Source organism: Eptatretus burgeri, chromosome 12 (genome assembly GCF_056783735.1).
Source record: "Eptatretus burgeri isolate ZD-2024b chromosome 12, Ebu_testis_v1, whole genome shotgun sequence".
Lineage (NCBI taxonomy): Eukaryota > Metazoa > Chordata > Myxini > Myxiniformes > Myxinidae > Eptatretus > Eptatretus burgeri.
The window spans coordinates 41,366,317-41,389,120 of record NC_140972.1 but is presented as its reverse complement, the minus strand read 5'-3'; the positions used below and the strand labels follow the sequence as shown (position 1 = coordinate 41,389,120).

The 22,804-nt window shown below is 41.9% G+C and overlaps 1 protein-coding gene and 1 long non-coding RNA gene across 4 annotated transcripts in view; one reads left to right on the top strand and one right to left on the bottom strand.

Moving 5' to 3' along the window:
- LOC147015490 (insulin receptor-like) overlaps nucleotides 1-4,540 on the bottom strand; it is a 300,293-nt gene extending 295,753 nt beyond the window's left edge. Inside the window, exon 1 of the mRNA XM_085850275.1 lies at nucleotides 3,818-4,540. Coding sequence (XP_085706401.1) covers nucleotides 3,818-4,043 — 226 coding nt within the window. The 5' untranslated portion in view covers nucleotides 4,044-4,540. The remainder of the gene's footprint in view (nucleotides 1-3,817) is intronic.
- A 74-nt stretch (nucleotides 4,541-4,614) lies between these two features.
- The window catches only part of LOC147015489 (uncharacterized), a 35,941-nt gene continuing 17,751 nt past the window's right edge, over nucleotides 4,615-22,804 (top strand). Inside the window, exons 1-2 of one of the 3 annotated variants that reach the window (XR_015050352.1) lie at nucleotides 4,615-4,717; nucleotides 11,373-11,435. This is a non-coding gene — a long non-coding RNA (uncharacterized LOC147015489). Of the gene's footprint in view, nucleotides 4,743-9,049; nucleotides 9,365-11,372; nucleotides 11,436-22,804 lie in introns of those variants that run through there. The other 2 variants (XR_015050350.1, XR_015050351.1) reach the window with 2 other exon arrangements.

The window sequence follows — 22,804 nt, the reverse complement described above, 5'->3', positions numbered from 1 at the left end:
GTATTGAGGAACTGAGCACTCCAGTAGACCTTGCAGTTCTGAATCATCCTCCAGCAACCATCATCGAGCGCATAGTCAATCTCCTTTGCCACACCACCACCGTTGGAATACCAAGTTCAGCGATGAGCCTGTGCACACTGAAACCATGAACCAGCCACCCAAAGTCCACGACTTCTTGCAAAGTCAAGGAACTTAGTGCTATTCTGGTTCACAGTTCCAGAACCATGGGGACCAACACATGTCTCATAACCATCCCTATCAGTGCCAGTCAATCCATTGATCCCCCAATACTATAAGTGTATCTCTCCTGGGGCACTGATCAACCACAGACTCCAGCGTGGCATAGAATGCATCTTTCAGGGTGAGATCACTTGCCTCAGTCGGAGCACATACAGAGACCAGGGAAATGACACCCAAGGAGTGACGAATCCTTAGTCTCATAATACGCTCGTTGACCGGTATTACCTCAATTATATTATTACACCTCAATTAATAATACAATCAAGTCACCTCAATTATAATGATAATTATCATTGGAGTCAGCTTATTGGACACAGCTACAGCAACTCCTTGGGCATGGTGACCTTCAGTGACCAGACAAATAGTAGGTGTAACCACCCGCCATGATCTCACTGCAATCTTGTCTCCGAACCTCAGAGAGTGGTGCAATACCGATGTCCAAACGCTTAAGCTCAGATGATAACAGAGATGGGTGATCATCCTCTCTTTGGGATAGGACATTCCAGGCACCCACCCGAAGGGACCGCCTCAGGTTAATCCAAGGAGACCGCCATCTGGTAGACGACACCTCAGCACCACTCCACCACAATCTCTCCCAGGGAGTTTACCTCGTGATTTTCCTCCTATCATCAAGGAGTGGGGTTCCAAAGGCTTTGCCCAAATCCCGTCAATGGTGTGCTGCCTTGTGAAAGGCAGCAGCACAGGAGGTACTCCCATGGAGTGTGTTTTCAGTTTTCTTTGAGTGTGTGGGTTTTGTGGAATGAAGGTTTTTACAGTGGCTGGATTGCAAATCCTGCCACCAACCTCCTAAAAAAAGGTAACCCAACTGCAGGAGGACATCTGCAGACACAGTTGGGCACTAGATATGGATTGCGTTTGGCTCACAAGGAGCTCCACCACCCTTTGACAGGTGTTGTTTTTAATCCTGCTGGGTATCCATATCTATACACCCTCCTCACCAGGAAACTTGGTGGGGGAGACGGTTTAGTCGCAGACAACCTGAGCATGAAACAGGTTTACATGGTACCTGTAGCAAGTCACAGATCTAATCTGGCCTGACCTGACAATAAAGATCCATATTCATATTAATAAGATCTATATTCTGAACCTAGCCCTGATACGGATTCGGATCTTCACCACAATCTTACTATAATTCACCGTCTGTCCGTCTGTCTGTCTGTTCCCAGGTACCGCAAAAACGGCTGAACCGATAGCAACCATTTTTGGGGTGTGTAATCCTGGGACCCCTTGGAGTAAAATATGTATAAATATCATAACATGACCCCCTGGACGGCTCCCGTAGGGAGCATGTGCTTCTAGTGAAATCAATTTGTGCTTGTCACACATCCAACCTGTTCACAAAATTTCATCGCAATTTGTCCACAACATTTTGACATGCCGTGCTATCTATCGTTTTCGGCCCTATCTCTCAACGATGAGGAAGTACTATCTCGCAATGACATGTCGGCAAGGTAAAGTGTTTATCGCTTAATTTATTATCATATAAAGTAATGTATGATTAAAGTTAGTCACATGTAGTGATACTTTAAATAAAAGTAATGATTAAATAAGTTTGAATCAGGATATTGCATTGCTGTGTTGACCAACTGGACACAACTTTGAGGATGTGGGTCCATTGATGTCGAGTAATCTACTGATGTGGACCAGTAACCGGGGTTGGGGATCCGGTGTTTGGAGAGGTTTTGGGTTGAAAGGATCGAAACCTCGATGAAAAAACGGTGCCCAGCTGATGATCCGGGCAGTTGGGAAAACAGGAAATTGCTTATAAGTGAAAGTTATAACTTCAAATATAATTGCTTTTGTAAGCACTTACCAGTACATCATATATCTGTCTTAGTGTGTTTGTATGTACGTGTGTTTGTGTGTTTGTGTGTGTGTGTGTGTGTGTGTGTGTGTGTGTGTGTGTGTGTGTGTGTGTGTGTGTGTGTGTGTGTGTGTGTGTGTGTGTGTGTGTGTGTGTGTGTGTGTGTGTGTGTGTGTGTGTGTGTGTGTGTGGTTATTGCTGGCTTTCTTCCTGGGACTATGAAGCAGTAATTGGTCTTAATTTTAATTTTAAAATTCTCATATTCAAATCCAGATCCGGATCTTCACCAAAATCGAATCAGTTTGTCCTCGTTACACACCCAACCTGCCCACCAAATTTAATCTGAATCCCTCCATAACTTTTTTACATATCCTGCACACAAACAACCAAACAAACAAACAGACAGACAGTTGGTGAAAACAAAAGCTCCATCCACCTTAGGTGGTCATAGGTCATGAAGGCAACCACCAAGTGGCCGAGCGTGCTCGTCTCGGAATCGACGTTTCAACAACAATTTAATTCCAAGCTTGGCTTTCAGTTTTGGAGAAGCTCTGCTTACGAGACTTGGATAAAAAAGAAAACAAAGCATTCATTGCTCAGACTACAAGAGTATATTTTAAATCACAACTTGCACTCAATGAGCTGTCTTGTATTATCTGCCGAGAATATATATATATATATATGTATATATATGTATATATACATATATATATACATACATACATATACATATATATATATATATATATATATATATACATATATATACATATATATACATATATATACATATATATACATATATATATATATACATATACATATACATATATATATACATATATACATATATATATACATATATATATACATATATACATATATATACATATATATATACATATATATATACATATATACATATATATACATATATATATATACATATATATATATATATATTATATATATATATATATATATATAGCTGCAAAAGTAGGTATACAGTAAGGATTATACCAGTATTACAATAGTAGTGCTAGGATTCATTTAATAATTCATAATTCATTGCTGTATACCTACTTTGGCAGCCCCCTGTATATATATATTCTCCCCAAAAATTTAATAAAAAGCCATGTTCCATATGTTGTCGATGTGCAGACGACAGAGAGAGCATTCTTGGCAAGGGTTGCATTGGGTGGTTTGACACTGCCTTCCCAGCGTCGTTTTATCCGTGCTCTCCTCCTTCTAAACGCTGAGCGCCAAGCAAGGAAGCAGGGTAATCAACTCTGATAATTCAAAGTAAACTAATAGTTCCATCCACTTATCATAAACAAATGTTCTTATCTTCACAATAATTCACTTGTTCGTTTATTGGTTGTAAAATACCCACTTTATGCCCTTTAAACAGGACAATCTTTTTTCATGGCCTACTGCTGGTGAACAGTTTGGAAGCACAATGGACTCAAAATATAATAATGTAGTAATTAATTAATTAATTAATTTACTGAGCATGTTGAGCCGTCTGAGCTTTTATGGCGGATTTTAATAACTTGAACCGTCCCGGTGTGTCGTTCGTTCCTCTCACTCACGTCCACCCTCTTGTTGCTGTTGTGTGAAGGTTTCCCCGCACTCCCCCAACTCCCCTCACGAGCTCCAACCCCCTTCCTCCTCGCCATTCCACAGCGCACACCATTTCGCTCACACATTTGCCTCGCACCCCCACACACTCGGCCCCGAATCCCGTCTTACTTTTCGAGCCGACATGGCTCAGAGAAGCAACGAGCAAGAAACCAAGAAGGAGCGTCGACGGAGACCTTCGCCCAGCAGGCATCCCCAGGATAACCCTCCTGCCTGCTGCGCATCTCCCGCCTTCAGTGTCCCTCAGAACGTGCTCTCTCTCCCGATCACTCCTCCAGCTCTTGATGCTTTTCTCGCCGTCAAGTCCCCATTGGGGGCCCCTCGGCTCTCTCTTCATGGAGTCAAACCACGATCAGCCGCCGCCGCTGCCAACAGCTTTCGGTGAAAACGACACAGGAATGCAGACAGGACGCCTCGGCGTGACAACGAAGGAGTGTGAGGGGAGGGGGGGACTGGAGGGGTGGAGGGGGGAATGGAAACAAAACAATGAAGGGAAAACGTGGACTGGAGTATCCTCACGACGAACAATGCCCTGAGGAGATATGGCGAGAAGCCCCGTGCGCGCCTTAAATCAGGAAAATGGCGTACGGCTCGTGTTTGCGTCGTGAGCGCGATCCGGGCGGGCTCGGAATCTCGGACGAGCCCTGCTGTGCTCGAATCCTTCGGTAAATGCGGCACATCGGCGCTCTCTGCGGCGCGACGGGATAATATGCGCCTAACGCCGCCTAGCGTAGCACGGGCATCACGGCAATCAGCACGGCAATGAGCACGGTGAGCGCAAGGCGGTTGTGGTGACCAAGGGAGGTGCACAACGCTATTCTGGACGATTACATGCGCAAGAGGGGGATCTGAAACGGGGACACTGCACCGTTAATTTAAAAAAAAAAAAAAAAAAAAAAAAAACGAGGTCTATGTTCAGCGCAGCATGGAAGCACAGGGTGGTGGGGATCACAGCACAGGTGATCGACACGTGTAGCGAAAGATCGGCGAGGTGCGACATCCGCGGAACAGGTCCGGACGATTTGCAGCCCTGCAAGTAGCCTACCGCACGGACACTCGGCGATGATGATGATGATGATGATGATGATGATGATGATGATGATGATGATGATGATGATGCTCAGAGCACTCGAGTCGTGCTGAGAAACGTCGCGACCTTGATCGACGCATCGTCGGTCGTCACAGCAGTAGTGTAGTGCATGGGGCGTGCGAAACGTCCTGGGAAGTCTGGAGGGCGAGTCTCCTCGCCAGTCTCTCCATTGGTCCCGCAAATGGTCAAAGCATCTCGAAAAGGGTGTCAATCATGGGGTGATCCCCACGCCCGGGCCCCTCGGCCTTCAAGGCATCGTCCCCAAAACACTCGCCTTGTCTCATTCATTTATATATAGCTCGAACTGTATTCGATAACTCGTCCACTCTTCATGAAAGACACCGTGGAATATTATACGTCAACCAACAACTGCTCGCCTGATGGGTCCACAGGCTTGAGGTCCTTCCGAATGGATGGCACACATTGATTTATCGCCCGACATGCGACACACCATGGTGACAGTTCAGAATTCTCTTCAATTTCATTCTTGATCTTCCCTCCAGATCTTCAACACAGTTGTTCACAACCATCTCAGATCATCCCCCCATCCAAAAACATGATATTTTATACCCCCATTAACCCTCCCCCAAGCCCATATCTTTCCTAATATCCAGTTTTTCCTTCCTGAGAGTTTGATTCTGCATCCATCTTGTCCAACCTGTGCGTTCTCCCCTACCCCCTCATTCTTCCCCACAGTCCTCATTTATCCACGTCTCCCCCTATTTTGTCCCTCCCTATCCACGTCTCCCTCTATTTTGTCCCTATCCACATCTCCCTCTATTTTGTCCCGATCCACGTCTCCCTCTATTTTGTCCCTATCCACGTCTCCCCCTATTTTGTCCCTATCTACATCTCCCTCTGTTTTGTCCCGATCCAAGTCTCCCCCAATTTTGTCCCTATCCACGTTTCCCTCTGTTTTGTCCCTATCCACTTCTCCCCCTATTTTGTCCCTATCCACATCTCCCTCTGTTTTGTCCCTATCCACGTCTCCCCCTATTTTTCCCTATCCACATCTCCCTCTATTTTGTCCCTATCCACATCTCCCTCTATTTTGTCCCTATCCACGTCTCCCTCTATTTTGTCCCTATCCGCATCTCCCTCTATTTTGTCCCTATCCACATCTCCCTCTATTTTATCCCTATCCACGTCTCCCCCTATTTTTCCCTATCCACATCTCCCTCTATTTTGTCCCTATCCACATCTCCCTCTATTTTGTCCCTATCCACATCTCCCTCTATTTTGTCCCTATCCACATCTCCCTCTATTTTGTCCCTATCCACATCTCCCTCTATTTTATCCCTATCCACATCTCCCTCTATTTTGTCCCTATCCACATCTCCCTCTGTTTTGTCCCGATCCAAGTCTCCCCCAATTTTGTCCCTATCCACATCTCCCTCTATTTTGTCCCTATCCACATCTCCCTCTATTTTGTCCCTATCCACATCTCCCTCTATTTTGTCCCTATCCACATCTCCCTCTATTTTGTCCCTATCCACATCTCCCTCTATTTTATCTCTATCCACATCTCCCTCTATTTTGTCCCTATCCACATCTCCCTCTATTTTGTCCCTATCCACGTCTCCCTCTATTTTGTCCCTATCCGCATCTCCCTCTATTTTGTCCCTATCCACATCTCCCTCTATTTTATCCCTATCCACGTCTCCCTCTATTTTGTCCCTATCCACATCTCCCTCTATTTTGTCCCTATCCACATCTCCCTCTATTTTGTCCCTATCCACGTCTCCCTCTATTTTGTCCCTATCCGCATCTCCCTCTATTTTGTCCCTATCCACATCTCCCTCTATTTTATCCCTATCCACGTCTCCCCCTATTTTTCCCTATCCACATCTCCCTCTATTTTGTCCCTATCCACATCTCCCTCTATTTTGTCCCTATCCACATCTCCCTCTGTTTTGTCCCTATCTACATCTCCCCCTATTTTGTCCCTATCCACGTCTCCCCCTATTTTGTCCCTATCCACGCTTCCCTCTATTTTGTTCCTATCCACGTCTCCCCCTATTTTGTCCATCAACCCTGCTGTTGGTGTGTTTCTCTCTTCTCCTCGTACCGTCACATCCTCATCCGTTCTATGTGCATAGCTCTTCCACGAGCCTTGACTTTGTGTCCAAAGAAAACTCTCACAAGATTCGAACCCAGGCTGGGCAGCTCAAAAGAAAATTTGGACGTACAAGCTCCCAGCAGAGCAAATCAGTTGGTTAAAACAACCAAATCGAGTCAACAGCTTGCGTTTCAAGGAAAGACAAGGAACTCAGACACACACAGGTGGAGGCCACTCAGCCCATCGTGCCTGCGCCACATCAACGTCACAATAATTTATCAACACAAGATCCAAAGAAGAAAATGCAAAAAAACAAATTTAAAGTTTTTTTTTTAATTTTATTATTTTTATTTATTTATTTATTATTTTTTTAATTTCATTTCATCAAGGATCCCACGAAACGACGAAACATTCCATTATTGCACAAAAAGGGATTTTCTTGATTGTTTGCCGAAGTGTTGTTCGCATCTTATCGATCCGATCATCCAAGTATTTGTTGTTGTACTCGTCCCTGCTCCATCTCCAAGTGCTGCACGAGGTCATCGTGGTATGCGTGGGAAGGGTGTACTCAGTTTTCAGTTGTTACTTGCGAAAATCGAATATTTTTCAACCACATTGGTTGGTTGTGTGTGTTTTTTTGCCATTTCTTTTTTTTCCAAGGTTGTTGCCAAGCAGCGTTTGTCTCTTTGTCTGTCTGTCTGTCTGTCTGCTTGCCACAATTTTTGGCCACAGTTTTCAAGCAATCGTCCTGAATTATTTTTTTGTTTGTGTAGCCAAGGACAGCAACGCTTAGTTTTGATGAAGATCCGAATCCGGATCCGGATATGATAATTTTTTGAAGCGATTCTTCAGCATTGAGAGATGTGACCAAAAATGATATATAGCACAATATCTCAAAAGATTATGGTTGGATTCGGACGAATGTTGGTGGACAGGTTTGGTGTGTGACGAGGTTGAATCGATTCAATTTTTATGAAGATCCGAGTCCGGATCCGGATCTGAGAATTTTTGAAGTGATTCTTCACCAATTGAGAGATTGGACCAAACTTTTTCATAGCACAATATCTCAAAATATTATCGATGGATTTGGATGAAACTTGGTGGACAGGTTGTGTGTGTGACAAGGATGAATAGGTTCAATCTTGGTGACGATCCGAATTCAGATCCAGATACGAGAATTATTTAACTTTTAAATGATTCTTCACCATTGAGAGTCTAAAATCCTCAATTTTCATCCGATTGACTTGAAATTTGAACAGGATTTGCATTAAGGTCCTTTCGATAGACCGGATCCGGATTAGGTGAAGCACACTGAATTCAACCAACAATTATTTTTGAGGTCATCATAGGCCAAAAGGTCAACAAAGGAAGGATTTATAAAATTGTCAGTTTTCATCAGCTTGATTTAAGGAGTAGCAAATTTGGTTGTTGAATTCAACCACCAATTATTTTTCAGGTCAAATTTGTTTTCTGGATTTTGCAAGTGTTGTACTATGCATGACATCTTTATTGTTGTACACCGCTCCTTCCCAATTCCATATCAAGGTGATGCATGACGTCATCTCTGGGCACCGAAGGAAGGGAGAACTCAGTTTTTACGATGTTTGTTTTCTTTCTTTCTTTCTTTTCCGGGCGATATCTCAGCCATCCTTTAAGCTTGGAAACTAAAATTTGGGGTCAAAGTGAAGATGTGCTTTGGCATAAACTGTACTTTTCTATCTTTTGATTAATTAATTAATTACTTAATTATTATCAATTTATTAATTCCTTATTTATTTTATTTCTCCTCTGGACAATATCTCAGGCACCTTTTGAGCTGGAAAGCTGATATTTGGACACAACGGTGAACAAGTGATTTGACCATAAAGGGCATTTTTGATTTATTGATTCATCAATTAATCACTTCATCAATTTTCAAAAAGTTACAGGTTTGGATGAAATAGTGGTGATTTAGGTATACTGTTGGTTAATTGATTAAGAAATTAAGAAATTAATTAATTAAGGATTCTTATTTATTTATTTTAATTATGTAATTAACCAATTAATCAATCATTTATTGTACACCACTGCGTCCCAATTCTGTCTCAATGTGCTGCACGGATGGCATCATCAGGCGCCAAAGGCAATGTCATGTGTTGGAGGATATGTTATTTATTTATTTGGCATGGGGCAGTCCACTGTGAATGTACCTGTCTGTACTTGTTTGTTTCTTTTTTGTTCGAGGGTCTCTTATACCAGAGCAACAAACTTTAGTGTAAAGAGTGTACAAAGTTGTCTGCAGGCCACTGTAACCCCCCTCCCACCCTGTAGGGATGTTTTTTCAGACCATGTGTTTTTGTGAAGTATGGGTCATTCCCATTTGAAATTTACTTGAATGACATTTATCTCGGTATGCTTTGTCATATTACACACTTCTACTGTATATATTGCAGGAGTCCGTCATCTGAAGAAAATGTCATTTTCTACATGTATTGTGCCTTTCCAACGTCCGACATCACCCAAAATACACGTCAGTTACTAAAATACAGCATAGAATGTCATTTTGAATCAAGAAAGAACTCGTATTTTATTTTACAAACAATGTGTAATAAATGGTAATATACAGTATGTATGTCCTGAAATATAAAATAATGATGCTCATGTTTTATCAATAGAATGGAATATGAAATATTCATTTACCATGTTGATAATATCAACTATCCATATCCAATTCTGATGGAAAACCACATTTATCCTCACATTTCATTAAGGCTTATACAGGGTGTCCCAAAAAAAATATACAACTTTTCATCTGCAAAGAGGATGGTCATAACATATTTTTAAAAAAGATATACGGCTGGATAGAAAGCTGAAAGGTTGAAGTTTTGTGTACCAATGTCAAAATTGCCACCAAAATTTAAATTTTGGAATAGAATCGTCGTTTTCTTTTAGACCACATGTTCGACGTAAGCTCCACATTGTCCGATCACTGCCTGCAAACGCGTTGTCATGTACTCCATCACTTTGGGAAACGTTTCCTGAGGAATGTTCTGGATTTCTCGGTGGATGTTTTCCTTCAGCTGATCAAGAGTCTGAGGCATAGGGTTTCCATAGATCCTGTCCTTGAGATACCCCCACAAGAAGAAGTCTGGAGGAGTAAGGTCAGGGGAATACGGTGGCCACTCAACGTCTTTGTAGAGGGAGATAAAGCGGCCCTCAAAATGTTGGTTGAGAAAACGCCTTGTTTCCCTGGCTGTATGGGGTGGTGCCCCATCCTGCTGGAACCACTGCGTTCTCATCTGGATCAGGTTGTTTCTCCTACAGGCCTGAGTTAGGGTTAGTTACATAGCTCAGGCAGATAGAACTCCTGAATCATTTCACGATAGTTCCTCTGGTTTACCGTGCAAGTGCGTCCCTGGTCATCTTCAAATAAGTATGGACCAATTATCTCATACCAACCAACCGCCACCCACATGGTGACTTTGAGAACAGATAGAGGCACCAGTTCAGTTGATGCATTACCAGGATTTTCAGTTCCCCAGTACCGAAAGTTTTGCTTGTTTACCTCCCCGGCCAAGTGAGCATGGCATTCGTCCGTCATGTGAAGTTTTTTGAGGAAGTCTGCATCTTCCTCCAACTTTCCTGAGAACCAATTTGCAAAGTCTAGTCGTTTGCATTTCTGTTGATCAGTAAGCACCGTTTCCGTTTGAATTTTGTATGGAAAGGCATGAATGTCTTGGCAAAGGATCCTCTGAACGGTGCTCTTATGAATGTTTGTCTCGGCAGAAAGTTGGCGAATCGATTTTTTTGGACTCTGAACGACCGCCTGTCTCACCATTTCCACATTTTCTTCACTACGACCTGTCCTCTTCCGACCACTGTGACCCTTGTGAAGGTCACAGATGGTTCCCACATTGGTAAACTTTGCCATGGTGTACTTTATTTTCCGAAAGTTTGGTGCATGGCGCAAGTGGATGCCGAAATGTCTCGAGTAAAGACGTTGCACCTGTATGACACTTTTCGTCTGGTGCCAAAGTTCAACAATTTTCATCCGTTGCTGTACGGTCAGTCTTGGCATTTTTCTGGCGCTTGCTTGGTATCGAAATAAACTTCAGGGTCTCTGCAACAAGAAATGAAGCATTAGTCACAAAATTACTGCTTTTTTAGGATCAAACGAAGCATTTTAAAAGTTGTATATTTTTTGGGACACCCTATATATTTCAATTTCGATAAGATTTTCAGCACAGAAAATTTCCAAATCATACAATTGGCTGGTTTGAATGGTTTGCAGATGCAGCAGCAATCATAATTCACAATATGTAAGTAATTCTCACTTTTCAGCATCTGAAGAATATTTCAGTTCATTAAGTTACTCAAGATGACTACTGTAAGATGAGTAATGAGTGTTTATCAACATTTAATAAAATAATTTTACATGAGGAATGAATATTTAAGTTTTAACAGCCCTAACTTGAATCTGCACAACACTTGTGGACAATGTATTTATGTAATTGACACTTTTTTTGTTATCTTTTCAGAGTCTTAATCAACATGTCAGATGAACACCCTGTTGATTTGAAGGGACTGAAGTTCCACTAAAAGTAAGCAAAGCACACAAGGAAGCCAAGCTCACATATTAAAGAGAGAATCGTTACGATAACTCAAGGACAGGTGTGTGTTTGTGTGTGTATGCGTCACAACTCCTCCTACAGTTCTGGGTAAATTACATCCCGACTTGCGACATAGGATCAGCATGACCCAAGTTCGTGTACAGGGGTGTTTTTATCTTTTCCAGTTGTTGCTGGTGAGGGGGAGGGGATAGGAACGCAAATTCTCTGTCAATGTGTATTGTGTAGCACCTCTCCAGGTGGGAGAGGGTATTACAAGTCACCACCTTTTAAAGTACAGTATTCCTGTCCCCAGTAGTTATGTTTTTGCTTCATGAACGTAACCTGGGTTTTTTGTTTTTTTTTGTCGGGAGCGATTGAGGCAGCTGTCAGTTGCCTATACACAACCCAAATGGAGGTATGTTTCAGAAGAACATGCTACATGCTTGGAACAAGATCGCCCGTAGGGCAGGTATTTTGATGGTATGCATAATACACAATGACAGAAACAAATCAGATAAGTTTGTCAGACTCTTGAAAGTGTCCAGCTCATCAAAGATCAAGGATGTTGCACACAAAAGACAACTGAGTGATGATCCTCATAAAAGGCTTAATGATATAAGCAAGAATATAATGAAGGAATGTCTTGAGAAACATGGGTATCACAGACAATGTTATCAAATATTCACAAATGTTAAATAGTTGAGGAAAAGGACTGGTCAGGTGGATCAAGACAATGATGGAGAGACAGACTCCAAAAGACCGAGAATATAAACATCTACCTTATCCCCATATGATAAATGTATCTTGTGCGGAAAAGAATACAAAAGGCTAAAAGGAAAGTCTCAAAACAGGGAAGCGTTGACCATCTGTTATAAAAACAGCAGAAGCCTCAATTAAAGAAGCTGAGCCTAAAGCTCAGGCAGATCAAGCATTGTTGCAGGATATACATCGGGATTGATTTGATTGTCAGGGAGATAAGATACCAAAATACATGTTGAAGGGAATCCTCCAGGAAAATCATTATAAATACAGTGAGAGGAAACAGAGGAAGTTGTAGAGCAGCAAAGAGCCCACAAAAGGCATTTTAATACATCAGTGAATATATTGAGCAGAACATCATTCGGGGATCTGAGGCTGAGTGAATGACAATGCTATGTGAGAAATATTTATCCTTCATGCAAGTGCATACTCCATCACACTACAATCCACAATACATGACATATAAACTAAAGTCTAAACTCATCAAGCACTTTAGTCAAATAATAGTATTTTGACAACCCAATTTGCAGAGTGAATTAGTATATTCAGAGGAGTTCCCCACAGGTCAATCAGTAGAAGCTGCCTTTGAATCTGCAGCTGCACATGACAAGAGAATGGAAGAAGCAGGTATGGTATTGTGTTGTTACATCATTGATTCATTCAGAGAATCTGAAGAACTTCCCTGGTCACCATCTGCAGATTATTTGTTCTCAAACACTGTTTTACACCAGGTGAGTGTGTGAAATTCTTTACTAGCTTAATAATAATATCTGGCAAGCAGGACTGTGCTCAACTAACCACTAAAATGGAAAGGTTGGTGAACTCTATTGGTCAAGACATTTGCGATGCATTTTTTCTTTTATTTTTATGTTTTGGACACAATGTCGAGGCTCATATAAGAGCTAACACACAGAACGTACAACAAGGGGAGCAGGAGATGAGAGGGGTTGGAGAGAGAAGCACAAAACAGTGGGGAACAGAGAGATTAGGAGATCTGTGGAAGAGAGAGGGATGGGGTGGGGTACATAGGGTAAACAAGATGGACACTACCGGGGCTTTCAAGTCCTTACACGACAGGGACTTTCAGGAAGGAAAGCAGGGAATTTTAAGTGGTGGGTTTGGGGTGGATTAACAGGGGTAGAAAAGATCGTGGTTGTGGATGGGCGAAGATAAGAGGCAGTGGTGAACAGCTGTTTTGAAGACCTGGAGGGAAGAGTGGGATTAAAGAGAGTGTGGGAGTTTGTTCCAAAGGTGGGAAAATTGAGGAATGGAAGAGTGAAGGTGAGCAGTGATTCTTGATTTTTGTAGTTCTACCAGAAGGGGATGCTGGCGGACCTTGAGTTGAGTGCCCTGCGGAAATATTGGGGGGGGGGGGGGTGAGGGGATATAACGCAGACAGAGCAGCCGGGGGGGGGAGAGGGCGAGGACAGAGAGGAGATGGGAGATGACAGAAAGATCACCGACCTGCTTGCGGTGAGAGAGTGAGAGACCCAAAGACAGCCTCATCGCGGGAGATACCAATGCTCCTAAATGCCTTGGTTTCCACAACGTGAAGCCGAGAAAGGTGAGAGGTGAGATCACCAGCCCAGAGGGGAAAGCAGTACTCCATCAGGCTGTGGATGAAAGTTTTGTATGTGGTCAGGAGCTCAGTTGTGCCAAGGAAGGACTTTGTACGATGGAGCCGGCAACTGGCTTTGGAGGCCAGCTTAGAAAATTGCCTTTCGCAGGAAAGATCACGGCAGATAGTGAGACCTAGTGAGACCCAGAAGCTTGAATGAAAGGACTTCTTCAAGAGGATTGTTGTTAAAGTAGATGGTGGGTCGGGGTTTCCAGATGGTCCTTTCGAAGAGACATAGTGAGAGTGTGAGATTTGTCTGGATTGAAAGACATGTTCCACGTGTTGGACCAGTTTGTGATTTTATCCAGATCTGCACAGAGTGAAAAGGCTGCTGCTTGCTGATCTGAGGAATGACAGAAGGTACGGCAGAGGGTGGAGTCATCAGCAATGAGATGAAGAGGATTTTCCAGAGAGTTGGAGAGATCATTGATGAAAACCAGAAAAAGAACAGGGCTCAGAACACTGCCTTGAGGAACTCCAGCCTGGACAGGAAGAGGGGATGAGAGAACTCTGTGAAGGGCCACAATTTGAGAGCGCATGAGAAGAGGTACTTCAGAATCATTCCTTATCAAAGGTCCATCAACAAAACTTCCAAGAGCTTGGAAATCTTTGGTCATGAACAGTAACAACAAAGAGCACCTAATAAGGCTACTTCTCAATGAATGGAAAAAGGATGAACACAGAATGCACCAAATTTGGTGAGCCGACAGCTATTTTTTTGTTTGTGAGGAAATGTAGTGTATTTTTCGAACAAGTGTTGTTGGGCAAATTGTGCAGAGTCACCAAGTAGCAGAGCTCGCTTCATCATAAGAAGAGACAGATACAAGGAACATACTTCATTGTTTGCATGCAGCACAATTGACATCAAAACTAGACACCATTGTTAGATCCCCAGACACAGATGTCCTTATGCTATTGTTGTATTACTGCAATAAATTAACAACAAACATTTTCTTTGACACAAGTGTTGCAAACAAGAGGTGACTTCTTAACAAGAAGACCCTCCACACAGTTAATGGTTCAGATACACTACATGGCCAAAAGTAAGTGGACACCTGCTCGTCTAACATCTCATTCCAAAATCATGGGCATTAATATGGAGTTGATCCCCTCTTTGCTGCTATAACAGCCTCCACTCTTCTGGGAAAACTTTCCACTAGATGTTGAAGGATTGCTGTGGGGATTTGCTTCCATCAGCCACAAGAGCATTCGTGGGGTCGGACACTGATGTTGGGCGATTAGGTCTGGCTCGCAGTCGGCATTCCAATTCATCCCAAAAGTGTTTGGGGTTGAGGTCAGGGCTCTGTGCAGTCCAGTCAAGTTCTTTGTCACCAATCTCGACAAACCATTTCTGTATGGACCTTGCTTTGTGCACGTGGGCATTGTCATGCTGAAACAGGAAAGGGCCTTCCACAAACTGTTGCCACAAATTTGGAAGCACAGAATCGTCTAGGGTGTCATCGTATGCTGTCATGTTAAGAATTCCCTTCAATGGAACCAAGGGGCCTAGCCAAACCATGAAAAACAGCCCCACACAATTATTCCTCCTCCACCAAACTTTACAGTTGGCACTATGCATTAGGGCAGGTAGCGTTCTCCTGGCATCCGCCAAACCCAGATTTGTCTGCCGGCCTGTCAGATGGTGAAGCGTGATTCATCACTCTGGAGAATGCGTTTCCACTGCTCCAAAGTCTGACGGCAGTGAGCTTCACACCTCTCCAGCCGACGCTTAGCATTGCACGTGATGATCTTAGACTTGTGTGCTGCTGATCAGCCATGGAAACCCATTTCATGAAGCTCTTGACAAACAGTGCTTGTGTTGACGTTGCTTCCAGAGTAACTTTGGAACTCGGTCATGAGTGTTGCAACTGACAACAGACGATTTTTCTGCACTACGCATTTCAGTACTCGGTGGTTCCATTCTGTGTGCTTGTGTGGTCTAGCACTTCGTGGCTGAGCTGTTGTTGCTCCTAGACATTACCACTTCACAATAACAGCACTTACAGTGACTGGGGCAGCTCTAGCAGGGCAGAAATTTGATGAAGTGACTTATTGGAAAGGTGGAATCCCATGACGGTGCCACGTTGAAAGTCACTGAGCTCTTCAGTCTGGCACATTCTCCTGTCAATGTTTGTCTATGGAGATTGCATGGCTGTGTGCTTGATTGTATACACCCGTCAGCAATGAGTGTGGCTGAAATAGCCGAATTCACTAATAATTATAAGGTGTGTCTGCATACTTTTGGCCATGTAGTGTATGTGCCAAGCATTGGCTGGCCTGCATGCATTCACTCGATGCAATTTGACCAGTGCCTTTGTTAGAAAAGGCAAAATATGGCCTTACAACATCCTCAAGAAACAGAAAAACTTTATGACTGGCTTCATGGTACTTTGAAATTCCAATGAAGTATCAAATGATACTCATTATGAACTTGAACAATTTGTTTGTTGTCTCTATGGTAAACCAAAAAAGTTATGCAAGGATATAAACAAGCTCTGTTATGATATAGCAAAGCAGAAATTCCAGACTGGCAACACCGAACTACTGTCCATCTCAGATGGAATTCAAATGAGCCTCCTGTCACCCTATCCGCACTGAAGATACATGTCCTCATGGATCCCAGGTGCTTAACTGGAAAAATGCCCATGTGCCCAGCATCCTGTTATACCGAGTCCTGAATCACATGGATGGGGAGAGGCTGAACAGATCCTTGAATATGACTTGTGTGATGGAGATTTCATACATCAGGTAATGAATACAGATTGTACATCATGTATAGTATCACCAACTTATGAAGACCATTTTAAATAAAAAGTAAATAAATAAATTATACAAATCTAAAGGCCCGGTCACACCTTGACGTTTTAGCCAGCGATGGCAACGTATTAAAATGTATGTAAAACGCTGGCTTACGTTGAACTTTTGATGTTTTTTTTTAAAGACTCGGACGTATTCATAGCGACTTGGTCTTATTTATAACGCATTGGTAACGGACACAGAACGTTTCGTTGTGTTATAGATAACTTATACCAACGAATGCTGAACCTGTTGTCGGCCTACACAACCGAAGCCCAACGATAGTCTAACTTAGGCATAGCGCGTTGCACGCATCGCCGACGATGTCGTGACGTAGCCTATTAAAAGGCTGACGCACAACGATTCGAATCATAACTGCCGTAGAAATGGAAGTGTGAACATCGCGGTCACACCTTGGCGATCTTGCCAGCGTATGCCGACCTAAGAAAAATGTGTCTAAAACGTTGGGGCACATCAAATACGGTATGAGTAAGTTTGGTATACGTGAGTAGAACGCTAAAGTACGCTATCATACGTCGTAGTAAGTAGAGTACGTCAAGAAATTTTAAACATGTTCAAAATTTTACGACTGAACTCGGTCATGTCATCAATACTCAAGCTACGTATGACACACGTTCCGCATGCGATGGGGATAAGTTTTACACACGATATGTGGACGCTTACACACGTCCACAAAGGCTACTTATAAGCTACTCATAAGTCGAAACACGTCGCGGTAATGTCTTTTTTACGCGAAACTTATTTCTAACTTATGTTTGACGTGCTTTGAACCAATTCTTTACGTAGCCCCAACACACATCGACGTATGTAGACGTATTCCAATGACGTCTTCCGGTCGACAAAAAAAAAAAAATTAATGTGTTTCTAGCTTACAACTGCCATATAAAGACGTGTTCCCAGCGGTTTTGGGAATTGGTATATAAAAATGCTGCTCATAAAAGAGGAACCCAACAGTGTTTTCGAGTCCTTTTTGAGTCGATGTCCATGTCAGCAGTAACAGTATCAGTATCAGAATCAGTATTAGTATTAGTATTAGTAGTAGTTTGTTCATGTTGGCAGTAGTAGGTGAGTGTGAGGGGGAGGGTGTGGGTTATGATGGATCGTCCTTGCGTCCACGTGTCCACGGGTAGGAGACATCTTTTCACCATTGTTCGAAGTTCTTGCGGCTAATTTTTTATGGGGCTTTTTCAACAATGAGCTATAGCTTGTTTTTACGATTTAGGTCTATTCATAACGGGTTGGACAAATGCACAATGAACTAATAATGTGCATAGAGCGCTTTGATTACTTATAGATACAATATACCAACGAATAATTATCGTGAAGCCGGCGTTCACAAACTATGCCCAAAGATCGCCTAACTTATCCATATCGTGCGGCAGTTTATCTTTGCCGGTGACGTGGGGTTTGCTATTCATCGGCTGCCACTCAACGATTTAAATGGCTGCATCTCCACTATTGAGAGTAGACGCTTAAGCTCAACAATTGGATTTTTTTTACACTCAATGACTTTTAAACGGTACCACTCAGCTATTTTCATTGTTTACAATAAACGATTTAAATTGCTGTCACTCGCCTTTGTTTTTTGACGCTGGCGCTCGGAAATTTTAATCGTTTCTATTGAACGTGTTAAATCGCTCAAACCCCACTATTGAAAGTAGACGCTTGCGCTCAACAATTGGATTTTTTTTACACTCACCGACTTTTAAACGGTACCACTCAGCTATTTTCATTGTTTACAATGAACAATTTAAATTGCTGTCACTCGCCTTTGTTTTTTGACGCTGGGGTTTGGAAATTTGAAGCGTTTCTTCTGAACGTGTTAAAACGCTCAAACTCGACTATTTTAAATAGACGCTGCCGATGGACAATTGGAATCATAGCCAAGCTAGACATCAAAGTGTGAACATCCTCGTCATGCCGAAGAAAAGTTTGAAGAATGCTGCAAATAAGTGTCCTGGCCGTGGCCGTGGATGCTGACGCAAGGACGATCCATTATACCAACGTCTTTCAGCCTATGAGTAACTTAAAAGTAACGTCTGTCGATGTGTGGCAACGATCGCGTAACGTGCCAACAACACGTTAATCATAGGTTAGAAATAAGTTTCGGGTACGCTAAACATTACCTCGGTATGTCTCAACTTATGATTAACTTACAAGTAGCATGTGTTGACGTCTGTCAACGATCGCAGACCGTGCATACAACTTGTGGCCAGCGTAGCGGAACGTGTGAGTCATACGCCGGCATACGTCCTGAAATTTCAAGCATGAAAAAATTTGAGGACAACCAAAAAGTACAACGTTTAAAGCCAACGTACAACGACGTATGGCAGTGTTTTTCAGCGTGCTCTCAATGTTATCAAAACTTACCCATAACGTATTCAACGTGTGCCAGCGTTTTAGAAAAAAAATTCAAAAATCGGCATACGTTGGCTAAAACGTCAAGGTGTGACCGGGCCTTAAAATACAAGTGGCTGATTTTGGATGAAACTTGATGGACAAGTTGGGTGTGAAGCAAGGACGGATTGATTTGATTTTGGTGAACATCCTAATTCGGATCTGGATGGGAGAATTATTTTATTTTTTTAAGTGATTCTTCACCATTGAGAGATTGGGCCATAAACGATATAACAAGGACAACAAGGCCAACAAGGAAATACAACACAGGTGGAGGCCATTCAGCCCATCATACCTGCACAAACACCACACCACACCAACCCAAGATCATTTTAATTAATGAAAGAAAAAAAAATTAGAATTTTTTTTTGTTGCAAAAAAAAAATTCTTTTCTTTTCTTACCCTCGGAGAAGGGGCATGGGCTTGGTAAAAAAAGACACATCAAACACACAACCCCCCTTAACAAGAACCCCACCAACAGCACTCCGTACACAATCACCCATCAATACTCAAGCTACCTAAAAGTCTTACCAACATCCCCATAACTTCCAGCCACCTATCTAATTCTAATTTTAACTTATCTTCTTTTTCTGCTACCACTATCTTTCCAGGGAGACCATTCCATGCATTAACTACTCTCTGAGTAAAAGTCCCCTGCCTTACTACCGTCTTAACTGTCCTCTGCTTTACTCTCAAGCTATGGCCCCTTATCTCATCACTGTCTACTCTGTTGAATAATTCATCTGCACTTATTTTATCTATACCTTTCATTATCTTAAACATCTCTATCATATCTCCTCGCAACCACCTCCTTTCTCATGATTAAAGCCCTGTCTCCTTCAACTGCTCCTCATAGCTGAGTCGAACTTGGCCCAGAATCAATCTAGTAGCCCTATGCTGAACCTTCTCTATGGCATCTATGTACTTCCAGAACTGTGGTGACCAAAACTGCACACAATATTCTAGATGTGGCCCTCACTAAATTCCTGTAGAATGGTAACACCACCTCTTTTGATTTATAATTGATCCCCTTCCTCATACAGCCTAAAACCCCATTTGCTTTACCTATAGCTGCCTGGCACTATGCTGTCTGCTTAACTCCTGTATCTATTACCACCCCCAGATCCTTCTCCCATGTGACACGCTCCAAAATTACCCCTTGCATCCTGTAATCTCTATTTTCATTGTTCTTTCCCATCCTCAACACCTTACACTTGCTCAGATTAAATTCCATCTGCCAATCTTTTGCCCAATCCATACAAGTATCAATACTCTCTTGTATCTGTTCACCACCCTCTCTGCTATCCACCTTACCTCCAAGCTTTGTGTCATCCATTACCTCTCGCTGTATAGCATGATATTTCCAAAATGGATTGGGCCCGATATGTTCTGGTGGATCAGGTATTACACGGCGGAGGTATGCATTCTACCGAGTGCCCTTCTAGTTTTAATCTGAATGCATTTGAAAAACAATAAACGTCATTGGTCAAGGTCAAGTACCCAATGAAAGCAGTTATAAAGTGACAGTTCTAGTTATGTCTATTATTAATTACGTAACACACCAGCACAGAAACACCACTCAAAATACATGACACAAAACGACACAAACACCACACAAAAACAAGTCCTGGTGTGGGTCTGCAATCGCTAATTGCTCTTTTTCTTGTTTTCAGTTTACACTCTTGTAGTACTACAAATCACTTTGTAACACAGCTGAGCACACATAGACAATTGGCAAACAAGCAGATTTCAGAGCCAAATGACCCATATTCTTCAAAATGTATGGTCCAGAAAATTCCCGAGGGAAAGGGGGGAGGGGTGAAATGGTTTCACTATCTGGCATATGAGCTAATGTACTTCAAATGGCTCTGAAATCTACTTGTTTGCAAATTTAAGCCTCCTGTCACCCTATCTGCACTGAGAGTGACTACAATATGCACCAAATTGTATGGAAAAGTAAATTATTTCAATAAATAAAACGTTTACTGTCTTTTAATCACATACATCATCTATTAATATACTCATTGAAATATACACTGTAATTGGTTGGTTTGGCCATTCGATACTTTGTTTTCGCTTGAGAATCTGATATCATAGTTATTGTGCATGACATAAGGTGAAGGTCATGAAAACATTATTAGCATGGCTCATGTAAATGGTAGAAGAAGGGTAACTGAAGGGTTACTCAAGTAATATTGTGGAATAAGATTAATATAGGGCAAATAGGTCTTTTGAAAATTGCTTTCCAAAATGTTTTCCACCAGGATTATTATCACCATCCCAGGAATTATGATCACCCTCCCAGTGATATGGCAGGATAGCTAGGAAGTAGCACACTGGATCACCTTTGAGCAGTTTAGTCTGTGGAAGATTCCTGGCTCTACTCACTACAAACTGTCCATCCCGGTGCTTTGCAGACAGATCTTCGTATCGGCGAGTATTGTTCTGAGCTTGGGACCAGGTACAATGAAGTGTGATATGATTAATTTCTGATGGTATAGTTTCATCACTATAATTTACATGTAATAAAAAAACATTTTTTTAATTTAAAAGGGTGTAGAGATGGTATGCAAAACGTATGTAAACAAGGTATGGATGGTTACAAGAAATTATCATGTGAAACCAACCTTACATCTTTCTTTCATGGTTTTCCCAGTCAATCCAGGCATCCATTAGTGGTCGGAAAAATGGGGGTTCTGGTGCAGTCCACAATCTACATTTAAGTGAATGGGGGAAAAGGAAAAACTTTTTGACAGACATCCAAATTCCCCAAGAGTGAGAAGGTGAGGGAGAGGGGGGAAAGGGATGGAGAGGGGTGGAAGGAAGGTGGAGGGGATGGTCTTGCACCTTATTCCCATATATACTCAAACAGCGAACCAACGAATATTTGTTTGTGTAATTCATCACCATTGAGTACCATTTCTTGGTTTAAGTATCTTTGTTGAGCAGACATGAAATGAAAAACCTCTCTTCATGCTCTTGTTTGAGTTCTCAGTTTGAGATTGCAGTAGATTAAATTATAATTTTATCAAAGTTTTCCTCAACGTTTTCAATGTCAAAGTTTACCTAAAATTATAATTTTATCAATTTTATCAAATTATCATAATTAAATGATAATTATCAAAGTTTTCTTTACATCCTCCAACGTATTTGTATTGTCCACTTTTGTTTCAGTTATTTCTTTAATAAGGCTGATTTGATATTTCTCAAATTCATTACGTTTTCCATTTAAATACCAAGGCTGTGATTTTTTCTTTTATACGAGTAAAAGATGGCGGTAGCCTGTTAAAACCCCACAACATAAATGTCTTAACACTTATGTTTATTATGTATGTATATATATATATATATATATATATATATATATATATATATATATATATATATATATATATATATACATAGCTTTATGCAGCTACTTTGGCTGGAGGAGCATGTAAGGGGTCAATCATTTATATTATCCTATACACCTGGGTGTCGTCGATTAGGTGAGAGCTGATTGGCTGTTCCATCCATTCACAGGTGAGAGATGTGGGTGTGTCTTTCTTTATTTACATATTGACTGCTTTTGACGTTTGCACATGGTACATGCTTGAGAGCTTCATTGGTATGCATTGCTGTCTATGCTATTGCTGATGATTCGCCAATAAGTGATGAAAGCGGTCCGTTAGTTGATGAGGGGAGTGGACAGCATTGGGATTGTCATGTGTGTACTATGTGTGAATGTCTTGATAGTTGATGATGAACTATGAGAAGGGTTCGAAACAGT